The sequence below is a fragment of the Myotis myotis genome, unplaced genomic scaffold, assembly GCF_014108235.1.
Source record: "Myotis myotis isolate mMyoMyo1 unplaced genomic scaffold, mMyoMyo1.p scaffold_m19_p_3, whole genome shotgun sequence".
NCBI lineage: Eukaryota > Metazoa > Chordata > Mammalia > Chiroptera > Vespertilionidae > Myotis > Myotis myotis.
Window position 1 is genome coordinate 192,703,020 of NW_023416335.1, and position 15,071 is coordinate 192,718,090.

At 43.4% G+C, this 15,071-nt stretch overlaps 1 protein-coding gene and 1 non-coding gene across 10 annotated transcripts in view; both read left to right on the top strand.

Moving 5' to 3' along the window:
• The window catches only part of CHD4 (chromodomain helicase DNA binding protein 4), a 30,445-nt gene that overhangs the window by 10,236 nt on the left and 5,138 nt on the right, over positions 1-15,071 (top strand). For 6 of the 9 annotated variants that reach the window (XM_036297099.1, XM_036297105.1, XM_036297102.1 and 3 more), the window contains 23 exons: positions 51-242; positions 710-910; positions 1,104-1,241; positions 1,516-1,637; positions 1,754-1,927; positions 2,555-2,696; positions 2,788-2,919; positions 3,033-3,150; positions 4,487-4,611; positions 4,944-5,181; positions 5,346-5,521; positions 10,174-10,354; positions 10,439-10,525; positions 10,615-10,703; positions 10,806-10,939; positions 11,244-11,388; positions 11,501-11,666; positions 11,924-12,021; positions 12,130-12,259; positions 12,498-12,569; positions 12,874-13,011; positions 13,268-13,376; positions 13,487-13,619. In XM_036297099.1, the coding sequence (XP_036152992.1) occupies positions 51-242; positions 710-910; positions 1,104-1,241; positions 1,516-1,637; positions 1,754-1,927; positions 2,555-2,696; positions 2,788-2,919; positions 3,033-3,150; positions 4,487-4,611; positions 4,944-5,181; positions 5,346-5,521; positions 10,174-10,354; positions 10,439-10,525; positions 10,615-10,703; positions 10,806-10,939; positions 11,244-11,388; positions 11,501-11,666; positions 11,924-12,021; positions 12,130-12,259; positions 12,498-12,569; positions 12,874-13,011; positions 13,268-13,376; positions 13,487-13,619 (3,240 nt within the window). Of the gene's footprint in view, positions 1-50; positions 243-709; positions 911-1,103; positions 1,242-1,515; positions 1,638-1,753; positions 1,928-2,554; positions 2,697-2,787; positions 2,920-3,032; positions 3,151-4,486; positions 4,612-4,943; positions 5,182-5,345; positions 5,522-10,173; positions 10,526-10,614; positions 10,704-10,805; positions 10,940-11,243; positions 11,389-11,500; positions 11,667-11,923; positions 12,022-12,129; positions 12,260-12,497; positions 12,570-12,873; positions 13,012-13,267; positions 13,377-13,486; positions 13,620-15,071 lie in introns of all 9 variants that reach the window. The other 3 variants (XM_036297096.1, XM_036297098.1, XM_036297101.1) reach the window with 2 other exon arrangements.
• Positions 11,705-11,839, top strand: LOC118652371. Its single transcript, XR_004966607.1, has one exon.

Below are 15,071 nucleotides of genomic sequence, written 5' to 3' on the forward strand. Positions count from 1 at the left end.
AAGCAAGGGAATCCCTTGCTAGCTCTCGACTTCTTTATTTCATCCTTCAGCCAACAGTGAAGTATGAGCGACAGCCAGAGTACCTGGATGCCACAGGTGGAACCCTGCACCCGTATCAAATGGAGGGCTTGAATTGGTTGCGCTTCTCCTGGGCTCAGGGCACAGATACCATCTTGGCTGATGAAATGGGCCTTGGGAAAACTGTCCAGACAGCAGTCTTCCTGTATTCTCTCTACAAGGAGGTAGGAAAGCTGGGCCTATTATTTCTTTGTGGGGTATTTTGTGTTCATGGTCTCTCTTACACTCTGAGGAGAGAGAAGAAGAAAAAAATGATTGCTAACCTTGAATAACAGTAAGATAAGACACATGTACACAGAGAAATATTTGGGGGCATGGAGCCATAGGTAGGATTAGTAGTGGGTACATAGAGCCTCTATGGATTTGTGTTGAGATCAGCAGAACTGTGGGTGGAATTAGTATAGAAAGACTTAATAGAAGAGGTAAGGTTTTGCGTTCTCTATAATGGCGGGTATGGCCTTGTGGAAAGGAGTGGGCAGAGCGTTTTCATACATAGAGAAGGACAGGGTAGGAATGGCAGGTGTATGCCAATACTTGGATAGTTTCTGGGGCTTGGGGTAGAGGTGGGGTCTGGGGTTGTAGTGGAATGGGCCCTTTGTCCTTACTCTGTTCTTCGTTTTTTTCCTCAAAGGGTCATTCCAAAGGCCCCTTCCTAGTGAGTGCCCCTCTTTCTACCATCATCAACTGGGAGCGGGAGTTTGAAATGTGGGCTCCAGATATGTATGTGGTGACTTATGTGGGCGACAAAGACAGCCGGGCCATCATCCGAGAAAATGAGTTCTCTTTTGAAGACAACGCCATTCGTGGTGGCAAGAAGGCCTCTCGCATGAAGGTATCTCAGTGGAAGGGAGATCACTCTCAAGGGGGAGTTGTTGTTACGGGCTTTTTTTGCCTCCTTGTGACCAGGTTCCTGGGATGAGGTGAAAAAGATTACAGCTGGAAGGAGGGAAAAGCCCCATAAGTCCCCTGGGTTTGCTGATGCTGGAAAAGTTGAACGTTAGTAACCAGGTTGCTGTCTTGTGCAGAAAGAGGCATCTGTGAAGTTCCATGTGCTGCTGACGTCCTACGAGTTGATCACCATTGACATGGCTATCTTGGGCTCTATTGACTGGGCCTGCCTCATTGTGGATGAAGCCCATCGGCTCAAGAACAATCAGTCTAAGGTGAGGGGGAAGGGAGGGAGATTATGGCCTCCAGTGTTAGTTTTTAATACCACCTACTCATAAGGGGAGACCTAGGAGGAGAGGAAAGGGAAAAATGGTCTTTGCTTTTCTTCCTTACTGATACCCCTGGCCCTGGTGGCCAGGCCTTAAAAGAGAGGTGGAGTTGGGGGTGGGAAACCAAAGTATTGGTCATTGAAACAGCTTGGGAGTTCTGCAGAGATATACTGGAGCCCTCATTTCATTGAGTTTCACCTCTCTCCATCTGCTTCACCAGTTCTTCCGGGTCTTAAATGGTTACTCACTCCAGCATAAACTGCTGCTGACTGGGACTCCATTACAAAACAATCTGGAAGAGCTGTTTCATCTGCTCAACTTTCTCACCCCTGAGAGGTTCCAGTAAGTGTGTGTTAATGTATAATCGACTCAATTCTGCTCCTGCTCTTCCTGTCGTCCATTTCTTATATCACTTTCCTTCTCCCTCTCCAACAATGTTTTCCTTTCTCTTTCTGAAGCAATTTGGAAGGCTTCTTGGAGGAGTTTGCTGACATTGCCAAGGAGGATCAGATTAAAAAACTGCATGACATGCTAGGGCCTCACATGTTGCGGCGGCTCAAAGCTGATGTGTTCAAGAATATGCCATCTAAGACAGAGCTGATTGTGCGTGTGGAACTGAGCCCTATGCAAAAGTGAGTCAGAAGGAACGAAATATTGACTCCATTTTGCAAATACTGTTAGACATCAGCCTGGCTGTAAAGTGTTTCTTTCTTTTTTTTTAATATATATATATATATTTTATTTATTTCAGAGAGGAAGGGGGAGGGAGAGGTGAAACATCAATGATGAGAGAGAACCACCGATAGGCACACCCCCAAGTGGGGATCGAGCCTGAAACCTGAAACCTGAGCATGTGCCTTGATGGGGAATCGAACCGGGGAATCAAACCGGGGAATCAAACCGTGACCTGGTTCATAGGTCGATGCTCAACCACTGAGCCACACTGGCTGGGTTGCAGAGTGTTTCTTATTCCTCACCACACTCTGCTTCAATGCATCTGGTGACAGGTGCAAGCAAGGCCTAAAGACATCTAATGCCAGGCAGCTGGAGTTCTTGGTTCTTTTTATTGTTTTTTTCTCTTGGTTCTTATGTAGTTAGTTATACCTTACCTTATTTAAAATGATGGTGGTGGTAGTGCTTGTTAGGTTTCCTTAGACCCAAAGTGAGATATATTGGAAGGAAGATCTCAGATCTTAGGACTGCATTTTGAGGCATGTGAAGACTTGAGTCTGACTTATCTTCCTCCCTTGCCTATGCAGGAAATACTACAAGTACATCCTCACTCGAAATTTTGAAGCACTCAATGCTCGAGGTGGTGGCAACCAGGTCTCTCTGCTGAATGTGGTGATGGATCTTAAGAAGTGCTGCAACCACCCATATCTCTTTCCCGTGGCTGCAATGGTATGTTGTGCCACTCTTGTTCCTCCCTGGGTTGGAACTGCTCTGTTGGGCTTTCTTTCAATGTTTTTTTCTTCTTTGCTTCTCTCCTCAGGAAGCCCCTAAGATGCCTAATGGCATGTATGATGGCAGTGCCCTAATCAGAGCATCTGGGAAATTATTGCTTCTACAGAAGATGCTCAAGAACCTTAAGGAGGGTGGGCACCGTGTACTCATCTTCTCCCAGGTATTTTGTGGATTGAGCTGGGACCTTTAAGGGATAGCAGTAGACACCGTCAGTGACATGAGGGAAAGAATTTTCATCTGACTTTCCCATTATTAAACTTGCTCCTTTTCCAGATGACCAAGATGCTGGACCTGCTAGAAGATTTTTTGGAACATGAAGGTTATAAATATGAACGTATTGATGGTGGAATCACTGGGAACATGCGTCAAGAGGCCATTGACCGCTTCAACGGTATGTGGGAAGGAGTGGCATAGTTCTAGGCATCCTCATTCACTGTCTTTGGGCCACTCACTTGCTCTTCTTGTGCATCTGCTTTTCTGTATAGTTCTTCTGGGTCTTTGTCAATTCATATGAAAAATAAAATTTTTAAAATGTTTTGATTGGAAGAGTGTATTGGACTATTCCTAGGAAGTTTTTTTCTTTGAAGTCTTCATTCTTTCTCTGGAAAGAACATTTTCTTTAATCATCCTCATTGTATCTTGAGGCCCAGGAGGGACCAGGATTTATCCAAGCACTTATCACAAGTTAGTAGCAGACCTGTCTCAGTAGCCACCACTTCTTTTTATTTTATTGTGTTTTTTAAATTCTCATCTGAGGACATACTTAGAGGAAAGAGGGAGAGAAAGAGAGAGGCGGGGGAGAAGGGGGAGACATTGATCTGAGAGAGAAACATTCCATACACTTTTTGACTGGGCTTCAGACCTGAAACCCAGGTATGTGCCTTGACCGGGACTTGAACCAGCAACCTTTTGGTGCACGGATGGCGCTCAACCAACTGAGCTACTTTATCTGGGCACTACCTCTTCTTTTAAAAAAAAATAATGTTAGACTTAACAAAAAGTTTCAAAAATAGTACAGAGTTCATGTATACTCTTCACCCTGCTTCTCTTAATAACAAGTTATATAACCACAGTACAATTCTCAAAATCAGAAAATTAGCACTGGTATTATATTGTTAAATAAACTATAGACTCTAACTGAAATGTCACCAGTTTCCCCCCTAATGTCCTTTTAGTATTTCAGGATCCAAGCCCAGAGCCGACATTGATTAAGTTGTTGATTCTTTTCCTGTATGTGACAGTTCTTCATTCTTTCCTTTTCTTTCATGACATTGATACTTTCGATGATTACTGGTCAGCTATTTGTGGAATGTCAGTTTTTTCATGATTAGATTGAGATGAGGCATGTTGGGCAAGAATACTAAGAAGAGATGCTGTGTCCTTTTCAATGCATCATATTGAAGGGGAGGACATGATGTGAATGTCTCATTGTTGGTGATGGTAACTTTGACCGCTTGTTCAGGTGGTGTCTGCTGAGTTTCTCCACTGTAAAGTTATTTTCTCCTCATTGTAGTTGATAAATATCTTGAGAGGTGTTTGAGACTATGGTGATATCCTGTTTCTCCTTAAACTTTCGTGCTGATTTTAGTATCCATCGGTAGACCTTGCTTACAGTGATTATTTCTGTGGTGTTGGCTCATGAGGTTTTAAATTTCTGAAACTCCTTCTACATTTGTTAATTGGAATTCAGTAGACACTTCTAATGATGTTTTTGGTTTTTTTCTTAGCACCGGGTGCTCAACAGTTCTGCTTCTTGCTTTCCACTCGAGCTGGGGGCCTTGGAATAAATTTGGCCACTGCTGACACAGTCATTATCTATGACTCTGACTGGAACCCCCATAATGACATTCAGGTGAGCAGAGGCAGCAGTGTTGGTATATAGTAATTTACCAGAAGTGAGGGCTCCACCATCTGGAATTAGTTGTTTTTAGGGAAAAACAATAGATTCTTTTTATGTCTTTTACTGAATTGTAAGCCAGAAATTTTGGGTTATCTGTGTTCTATTTTGGGTAACATGATAGAGGGTGGTGTCTGGGGGCAGTGGTGTAAAAGGAAGTTCTGTATGAAGGCAAGCTGCAGCTCCTGCCTAGTGCTGGATTTTGCTTATGTGGAACTCTCGGCGAGAGTGAAAGCAGGAAAGTGTGGTTACTTCAGTTTCTGGCTTCATTCTGTGCCCTACTCCAGGCCTTTAGCAGAGCTCACCGTATTGGGCAAAATAAGAAGGTGATGATCTATCGGTTTGTGACCCGTGCGTCAGTGGAGGAGCGTATCACGCAGGTGGCTAAAAAGAAGATGATGCTGACGCATCTAGTGGTTCGGCCTGGGCTGGGCTCCAAAACTGGATCCATGTCCAAACAGGAGCTTGATGACATCCTCAAGTTTGGCACTGAGGAATTATTCAAGGATGAAGCCACAGATGGAGGTAAGCTAGTCAGGAACTTGTTTTGGTTTGGGGCTTGGCCTCTCTAAAGGGTATATTTGATACTTAGGGTCCTGGGACTTGGACCTAGGGTCCTATGGAACTTGCTTTTTCTACTGCAGCTGCTGAAGCTGACTTTGGGCATATGGACCCTTGATTCTTTATAGGAGGAGACAACAAAGAGGGAGAGGATAGCAGTGTTATCCACTATGATGATAAGGCCATTGAACGACTGCTGGACCGTAACCAGGATGAGACTGAAGACACAGAATTGCAGGGCATGAATGAATATTTGAGCTCATTCAAAGTGGCCCAGTATGTAGTGCGGGAAGAAGAAATGGGGGTGAGTATGAGTCCAAGGCATTGCTTTGCTTGGTGGTTGATCCAAAATCGGAACTGAGACCAGGATGGTATTTGAAACAGGAAGAAAATATCTGTAGGCAAATTAGTACATTGATGAGTTGAATGTATGTCTTCTTTTGAAAATTAATACTATAACATGATTAATCACATTTTTATTTTTGCTGTGGCTGTCAGGAAACCCACAATTTTCACACTCAAAACAATTATATTAGTTCTTTATCAGAATCTCATTTTCTCTTAGGTATTTTGTTAATCCTACAAGTAAACTTTTGTTTGCTTTTTTTTTTATCTTCACCTAAGACAGTGATGGCGAACCTATGTCACCTCTGACACGCGAACTCATTTTTTTGGTTGATTTTTCTTTGTTAAATGGCATTTAAATATATAAAATAAATATCAAAAATATAAGTCTTTGTTTTACTATGGTTGCAAATATCAAAAAATTTCTATATGTGACACGGCACCAGAGTTAAGTTAGGGTTTTTCAAAATGCTGATATGCCGAGCTCAAAAGGTTCGCCATCACTGACCTAAGAATATTTTTCCCATTGACTTTTTTTTCTTTTTTTTAGAGAGGGGGGAGAGAAAGAGGAAGGGGGGGGGAAGGGGGTAGAGAGAGGTGAGAGACATTGATTGGTTGCCTTCCACACATGGGCAAGGGTGAGGGTGAACCTTCAAAGTATGTGGAGGTATGTGCCCTTTACTGGGAATCAAACCTTGGACCCTTCATCTGCTGGCTGATGCTCTAACCATTGAGCAAAACTGACCACGGCTTGTTTGCTATTTTTAAGCCTATTTGGAGAAAAGACAGGAAATAGATACATACCTAGACTGTCTGTCTCTCTGTGCCTTTTAAAACATTAGAATTGTTGTTTTCCCTTTTTACTACTTCCCTTCCTTTTCTTTGTCTTTTTAGGTAAAAAAGAAAACAAAAAACGAAAATACTAAAACAGTAATAAAATGTGTGGCATCTGTAATAATTTATTCTCCCAAATGATAATGTTGGGTGTAAAATGAAAAAAATTGCCTTCTCCGTTGGTCCTCTTTAAACCACTCAGCTCAAGGTTCTTTGAATTGACATAGGTTACTGTGGTCTTTACCATTTTTTCTCAAACTTTCAACTCAGAACTATTCCTCTTGCTGTGTTTTTCTGATATGTATCTATTATCTTTGTCCTTGAAGGTGATGCTACTAACCTTAGTTATGTGTAACTGTTTGAAAAGTCTGACATAGGTCTCGAAACTATATTCAATCAAAACGGCCCTCCTGAAGGTGCTCCACATTCCTGCCAGGGCAGGGACTACATATAGAAGTGATTGACTGGGACAGCACGTGGTTGGGAAGGGAGGGGTGGTACTCTCCCTCCCGTTGATAACCTCTGCTAAGGATTACACAGGTATACAAATGGCCTTCTTATTAGTGGCTATAGCTGCTGTTTACTTTATAATATTTTAAAATTTTATTTTTTGACTAAAGGCCTGATGCACAAAAATTCGTGCAAGAGTAAGCCTTCTTTCCCCCAGCTGCTGGCACCGGCTTCCTTCCAGCACCTGGGATCTGGGCTGCTTCCCTCCGGGCTGGCTTCATGAGGAAGGACATCTGGAATGACGTCCAGTCTAATTAGCAGTTTACCCTTTTTTTTATTATAGATTGTAATTCACATGGTTCAAGATTCAAAAGATACAAAGTATCTCTTTCATCCCTGTCTGGTTACCTAGCTCCTTCCCTCCTTAGGGATAACTTACGTATCCAGTTTCTTTTTTTTTTTTTTTTTTTTAAAGTGTTATATGTACATAGAAGTTACATATGTATTCATCCATGCACACACATAAACATACACACAGGCACATTTTCCCTTTTTCTTTTAAACACAAAAGTAGCTGTTTGGGTTTTTTTGTTGTTGCTAATTCTCACCCGAGAATATGTTTCCATTGATTTTTACTTTTTTAAATATTTTTATTGATTTCAGAGAGGACGAGAGAGATAGAAACATCAATGATGAGAGAGAATCACTGATCAGCTGCCTCCTGCACACCCCCTACTGGGGATCAAGCCTGCAACCTGGGCATGTACCCTGACCAGGAATTGAACTGTGACCTCCTGGTTTATAAGTGGACACTGAACCACTGAGCCACGCCTGCTGGGCTTTCTATTGAGTTTTATTTATTTGTTTGTTTGTTGTTTGTTTGTTTATTTGTGGTTTGTTTTTTCCCGATTGATTTTTAGAGAGTAGAATGGAGAGGGAGAGACAGAGAGAGAAACATTGATGTGAGAGAGACACATTGATTGGTTACCTCCTCCACATGTGCTCCCTGACCAGGGCTGGGGATTGAGCCTGCAACTGAGGTACGTGCCATTGACCGGAATTGAACCCAGGACTTGTTAGGCCAACGCTCTATCCACTGAGCCAAATCGGCTATGGTGAAAGTAGTTTCTTATACATAATGTTCTCTACGTTGCTTTTATCTACTTACTAAATCTTGAAGATATAGTCTAAATCAGCACATAAAAAACTCTCCAACTTTTTTCTACCTGCATAGTATATTCTTGTTTGAAAGTACCATAATTTATTTATTTTAAAAAATTGAGGTATAATTGACATATAATGTTAGTTTCAGGTGTGCAGCCTCATAATTTGATAATTTGCATATATATTGTGAAATGATCACAATAAATCTGGTTAATATCTATTGCGATATAATTACAAAATGTTTTTTCTTAGAACTTTTAAGGTTGACTTTCTCAGCAACTTTTGAATATGCAATATAGTATCATTAACTATAGTCACCGTGCTGTACATTGACTTACTTATTTTATAATTGCAAGTTTGTACCTTTGACCCCCTTCATCCACCCCAAACCCCAACATTTATTAATTTAATAATAATGGACATTTAGGTTGTTTTATTTTTTAAATATATTTTATTGATTTTTTACAGAGAGGAAGGGAGAGGGATAGAGAGTTAGAAACATCGATGAGAGAGAAACATTGATCAGCTGCCTCCTGCACACTCCCCACTGGGGATGTGCCTGCAACCAAGGTACATGCCCTTGACTGGAATCGAACCTGGGACCCTTGAGTGTGCAGGCCGACGCTCTATCCGCTGAGCCAAGCCGGTTAGGGCTAGGTTGTTTTTAATATTATGCTAGTAGCAGCAGTTTAATTCTTTTTTAAAACTTTTTATCTAATTTTTATTGATTTCAAAGATGAAGGGAGAGGGAGAGAGAGAGAAACATTGGTGATGGAATGGAATCATTGATTGGCTGCCTCCTACATGCCCCCCACTGGGGATCGAGCCCACAACCTGGGCATGTGCCCTGACTAGGAATTGAACTGTGACTTTCTGGTTCATAGGTCAATGCTCAACCACTGAGCCATGCCAGCTGGGCTAATCTATACATATAAAAGCCTAAGTGACCGAACGACCGAATAACCAGTTGCTATGACGTGCACTGACCACCAGAAGGCAGACGCTCAATGCAGGAGTTGCCCCCTGGTGGTCAGTGCGCTCCCATAGCCAACCTCTCGCGGCCTGTCAACCTCCTGTGTGTCCCTATGCGCCCCCCCCCCCCCCCCGGCCCTGATAGGCCCATCAGGACTGGGTGAGACGGCCCCGATTGGCCCCAGTGATCAAGGGACCCACCCCCACCCCATGCACGAATTTGTGCACCGGGCTTCTAATTCTAACATAAGGAATTTGGAATCAGTTAGTGATCCTGAAATGTCTGAAAAAATAACAAGACTTTCAGAGGAGCATGAAAATGTTTATGTCCATTACAGGGACATAAGATGATATATGCTGGTTGTCCCCCCAAAAATGTATGCACACTTTGAATGATTACAAAGTCAGTATTTATTAACATATAGTTCACTTTTGAATTTAAAAGAATCTACAGAAATGAATAATTTTTTTCAATGTCTGTTTTCAGACTGATGACCGTTCTATTCTGGTCTGGGCACTGCTGATGACTGGTGCCAGTTTTGTACCATAAACTTTATTATGTATCCCCATAAAAAAAGTCTAATGGCACTTTTTGATAAGTCATCTTTGTTCAAAGTTTAGTCTGGCTTTATCCATTATTTCAAACCAGTTAAACCTGAAAAGGAGTATAATTAAGTGAGTTGTCAAGTATTAAAGTGTGCATACAATTTTTGGGGGGTACCCTACATGTGTAATTCTGTTTTCTGCACACATTTGGTAAACATTTATGAAGTTTAGAAGAGCATAACCGTCCTACTTTATCTGTTACGAAAATCTTTTGCAGGATTTCAGAAGTGGCTCCATTCTGTCTTGCTAAGGCTCTAACCTATCTTTTCTACATTTGCTGTCTCCCAACTGTGTATGTGTCAATAAAAAGGGTAGAAGAAACACTATCTCTTCATCCGTCTCTTGTGATAATGGCTCCATTCCATGTTTTTTTTTGGTTATGTTGATTGCTGATCTACACATAATTATGAGGAGCCATGTTGTGTCACTTCAATTTCTTTTAAGTTCTTAGGTTCAAGCAGGCACACCAAGTATTTCAGAGTCCAGTCATGAAAAGGAGCTAGCAGAATGGGAACTGTGAGGACCAGGGGTAGCTGGTGGTGCTGACTTCAGCACCCCTGAGTCCTGGCCCTCCCTCTGTCCCAGGAGGAAGAGGAGGTAGAACGGGAAATCATAAAACAGGAAGAAAGTGTGGATCCTGACTACTGGGAAAAATTGCTGCGGCACCATTATGAGCAGCAGCAAGAAGATTTGGCCCGAAATCTGGGCAAAGGAAAAAGAATCCGTAAACAGGTCAACTACAATGATGGCTCGCAGGAGGACCGAGGTGTGTGTGGCCGGCCCCGCCCCCCACCCATGGGCCGTTCCACTAGAGCAGTGGGCCCCGCTCATCTGCCCTCTCTCCCTCCAGATTGGCAGGACGACCAGTCCGACAACCAGTCCGATTATTCAGTGGCCTCAGAGGAAGGTGATGAAGACTTTGATGAACGTTCTGAAGGTGAGGGCTATGCTTCTCTTCTTGTTGTTTAAATATTGCTTTGCCTAATATCCTACCAGTATTACTCATGCATTCTTTTCTTCTTGCAGCTCCCCGCAGGCCCAGTCGCAAGGGCCTGCGGAATGATAAAGATAAGCCATTGCCTCCTCTGTTGGCCCGTGTGGGTGGGAATATTGAAGTAAGTGCTGTATGATTCTAGGGAGGGGTGGGTTAGGGCTGATATTGGGTCTTTGGTGGAGTAAGACCTGCTCCCTCTCACCTAGGTTCCTTCTCCCCCTAGGTACTTGGTTTTAATGCTCGGCAGCGAAAAGCCTTTCTTAATGCAATTATGCGATATGGGATGCCACCTCAGGATGCTTTTACCACTCAGTGGCTTGTGAGAGATCTGCGAGGCAAATCAGAGAAAGAGTTCAAGTAAGTTGAGAGATGGAATAGGATTGACATAGTGCAAGGGCCTCTGTGGCAGTACTCCAGCTGTGCAGGGAAATGGGCTGTTTTCTCTGATGAAGTTGGCAGGTGAAGCTCTTAGTAATAAGGTTGTGTTCCTATCTGGGACATGGCATGGAGTTTGGAGACCAGTCTTCATAGTGATGATGGGCTTTACCTCAGGATGAAGCCATAGTCGTCTGGGATAGTACCTAATTGGTGGTGGGGGAAAACCTGGTCTAGGAGCTGGCATAATCACTATTTAACTCATTTCTCTATTTCTTGACTACAGGGCTTACGTCTCTCTTTTTATGCGGCATTTATGTGAGCCAGGAGCAGATGGGGCTGAGACCTTTGCTGATGGTGTCCCCCGAGAAGGCCTGTCTCGCCAGCATGTTCTTACTAGGATTGGTGTCATGTCCTTGATTCGCAAGAAGGTGAGCCCTGAACTTCTCTCCATTTTCAGGGTTTCTAGGGGAAACTGGAGGGCCATAGGAAAGGAACCTAGAGCTGGAATTGGATCTTCAACATCTTGTCCTGTTGCTGCAGGTTCAGGAGTTTGAGCATGTTAATGGGCGCTGGAGTATGCCTGAACTCGCTGAAGTAGAGGAAAACAAGAAAATGTCCCAGCCAGGGTCACCTTCCCCAAAGACACCTACACCCTCTACTCCAGGGGACACACAGCCCAATACTCCTGCACCTGCCCCACCGGCTGGTAAGTCTGCCTGTACTGTCATTTCTGTTCCTCTGTTCTTGTCCTGGCCTATGCTTTGCTCACCTGTGCTCAGTATAACAGGGGAGTCTGGCAGGACACACAGCAACCTCCCTCTCACTTTAGGAGGGCCGTCCTGAGTATAGGGCTGGCTCTTAAAGGCACGAGAGGACAATTTAAGATAAGCCAGACTGAGAAGATAGGGAATTCTCTCTGATCTAGGACCTTCTTCCTAATCAGTTGTCTTCTATTGGTTGCAGAGGATGGGGTGAAAATAGAGGAAAACAGCCTCAAAGAAGAAGAGAGCGCTGAAGGAGAAAAGGAGGTTAAATCTGCAGCACCCGAGGCCGCTGTTGAGGTAAGAGATGGTTGTAACTGGATGCCATACGGAAGGCAGATGGATAAACCCACTCCTCCTTTTCATTGCTGGCCTGTCTGCTTCATCTTCTGTCTTTTTTCCTTTCAGTGTCCACAGCCACCTGCCCCTGCCTTGGAGGATGAAAAGGTCCTTGTTGAACCTCCTGAGGGAGAGGAGAAAGTAGAAAAGGCAGAGGTGAAGGAGAGGACAGAGGAACCCATGGAGACAGAATCCAAAGGTATCCACATTTTCAAGCACTACAGATCCCTGTGTAAATAAGTTGCTCATGGACTTGCAGCCAGGCTGTAGGATGTCAGGAGGAAGTAACACACTGAAGAATCCCATACCCCACTATGACATCTTTTAAGATTTTAATCATAAAGATTTTGGATTAGGATTGTTCCAGTTGGATATAGTGTGGAATAGTGGAGAACCTTCTTCCTTAGATACATTTCAATGCCATCTGTTCCTTCCAGGCGTTGCTGATGCGGAGAAGGTGGAGGAGAAGTCTGCAATAGATCTGACTCCCATTGTGGTGGAGGACAAAGGTTGGTGTTTGAAGAAGCTGATTGTAGTTTGGGAGGACTCTAAAACTAGAAGCAAGGACTTTATCTCTGGGACACCCCCTTCCAACCTCCAGCCTTCCTATCACACCCATATATCCATTATCCCAAGTGACTACTCCATTTGGCCCCATATTTAGTTGTGATTGGGCCAGCAGCACCTTTTCTGGGTTTGAGAAACACCTCTGTGGAAAAAGGGTGGAGGTGGATGATATCTTGTAGCACAGTAGTGCTATGGATAAGGGCCACAGTGTCTGGAGCTAACATTTTTCTCCTGCATATCCTGTAGAAGAGAAGAAAGAAGAAGAAGAGAAAAAAGAGGTGATGCTTCAGAATGGAGAGACTCCCAAGGACCTGACTGATGAGAAGCAAAAAAAAAACATTAAACAGCGATTCATGTTCAACATTGCAGATGGTGGTTTTACTGGTATGAAAATGAGGGACCCACTGAGGTTAGAGGGATCTGATATGAAGTTACGGTTGTTAGAAACCAGAGTACAGTGATTTCACCTCTAGTAGATGAGGAAAGCTAGGCTGATTGCATTCTCCTCTGGATTCCATGTTAGAAAGTCACAGGCATAGTATTAAAATGGTATCAGGGGGACAGGAATAAATAGTATTTTGAATTCTCACAGTTGTGTGCCTTTCTTTTTCTCCTCAACCTTCCCTAAATTCCTCTTTAGAGTTGCACTCCCTTTGGCAGAATGAAGAGCGTGCGGCCACAGTCACCAAGAAGACTTACGAGATCTGGCATCGACGGCATGACTACTGGTTGCTGGCTGGCATCATAAAGTATCCTTTTCCTGAGTCAGGGTTGTGATTCTTAGTGATGGTTCTGAAGGTTCCATAGACTGAGGTTCTTACTTTCCTTGTTTTGTTTTTCCTGAACAATTTTCCAATAGTCATGGCTATGCTCGGTGGCAGGACATCCAGAATGACCCACGTTATGCCATCCTCAATGAGCCTTTCAAGGGTGAAATGAACCGTGGCAATTTCTTAGAGATCAAGAATAAATTTCTAGCACGAAGGTTTAAGGTGAGCAGGATGGGGAGGAATACCATGTTGAAGTCACAGTCCTTAAAGTACAGAAAGGACTGCAAAGGAGGGAGTCTGTTCATTCAACCATACTGTTCATTGTGTTCTGGGTGCTGAACTTTTTTTAAAACACATTTTATTGATTTTTTTTTACAGAGAGGAAGGGAGAAGGATAGAGAGTTAGAAACATCGATGAGAGAGAAACATCTCATATCAGCTGCCTCCTGCACATCCCCCACTGGGGATGTCCCCACAACCAAGGTACATGCCCTTGACCGGTATGGAACCCAGACCCTTCAGTCCGCAGGCCGACGCTGTATCCACTGAGCCAAACCAGTTGGGCAGTGTGTGCTGAACTTTTGTATTCTGTGAAAGGCTTTGTTTCTAAGTATCTTCAGTGTTAAAGATCAAGACATACAGACTTGAAAATTAACCAGCTGTTCAAGGGCTGAAGATTGTCTAATGAATGACACAGACTCTAGTATAGTGGGTGTGTTGGGGAACACTGTAGGTTGGAGTGTTCAGGAAAGATACAGAGGTGGATTGAGTTGGCTCTCCGAGGAGGCAGGGCTGTCAGTGGGCTGGTGGTACTTTATTCTGGGTCTGAGAGTACCTGTGTGGATAAGGGGAGGAGTGGATACTAAAAGAAGATGCAAAGTAGAGAGCTCCATTTTCAGAATCACTAGGGCTAAGAAGCCCAGGACTGGAGGAAGCCTTACTTGGAAATTAGCAAACATGTATTGAGAATACTTGTGTGCAGACCATCAAAATGGGAAAGTGGGATACCATGAAGACAAGACATGTGGCTCTAAGCCCAGGTACAATTTGGGGAGTAAGAAGTGTACACTAATAGCCCTAGCTGGTTTGGCTTAGTGGATAGAGCTTCAGCCTGCGGACTGAATGAATGATCCCAGGTCCGAATCCAGTCAAGGGCACATGCTCGGGTTGCGGGCTCAGTCCCCCGTAGGGGGCATGCAGGAGGCAGCTGATGAATGATTCTCTCTCATCATTGATTTTTCTGTCTCCCTTTCCCTTCCTCTACAAAATATATCTATATATATGTATAAAAATAGAAATGTATACTAATAAAACTTCAAACATTATGTACCAAGCAATGAGTGGCACAGGGATACAAAGACAAATAAGGCATAGTGCCTGTTCTCAAGGTGCTTACAGTTTAAAGTAGAGGCAAATATGGGATTAAGTGAATGCCATTCTGGGTATTGGGAGGGAAACTGCTGAATCCATAAGTTCTCCAGATGGAATTTGGGGAGTGAGGAGAGAATTCACAAATGGCTGCATGGGGAATTAAGTTTTGATGAATGGAATATGGAGATTAAAATGGATAGAAACAGAAGGCTAACCTAAAACGGATTAAGCCCAGCAAAGACATAGAGGCAGCAGAGCTTAGGGTGTTTGGAAGCAAGTTGGCCCAGTTGGGTTATAGAAAAC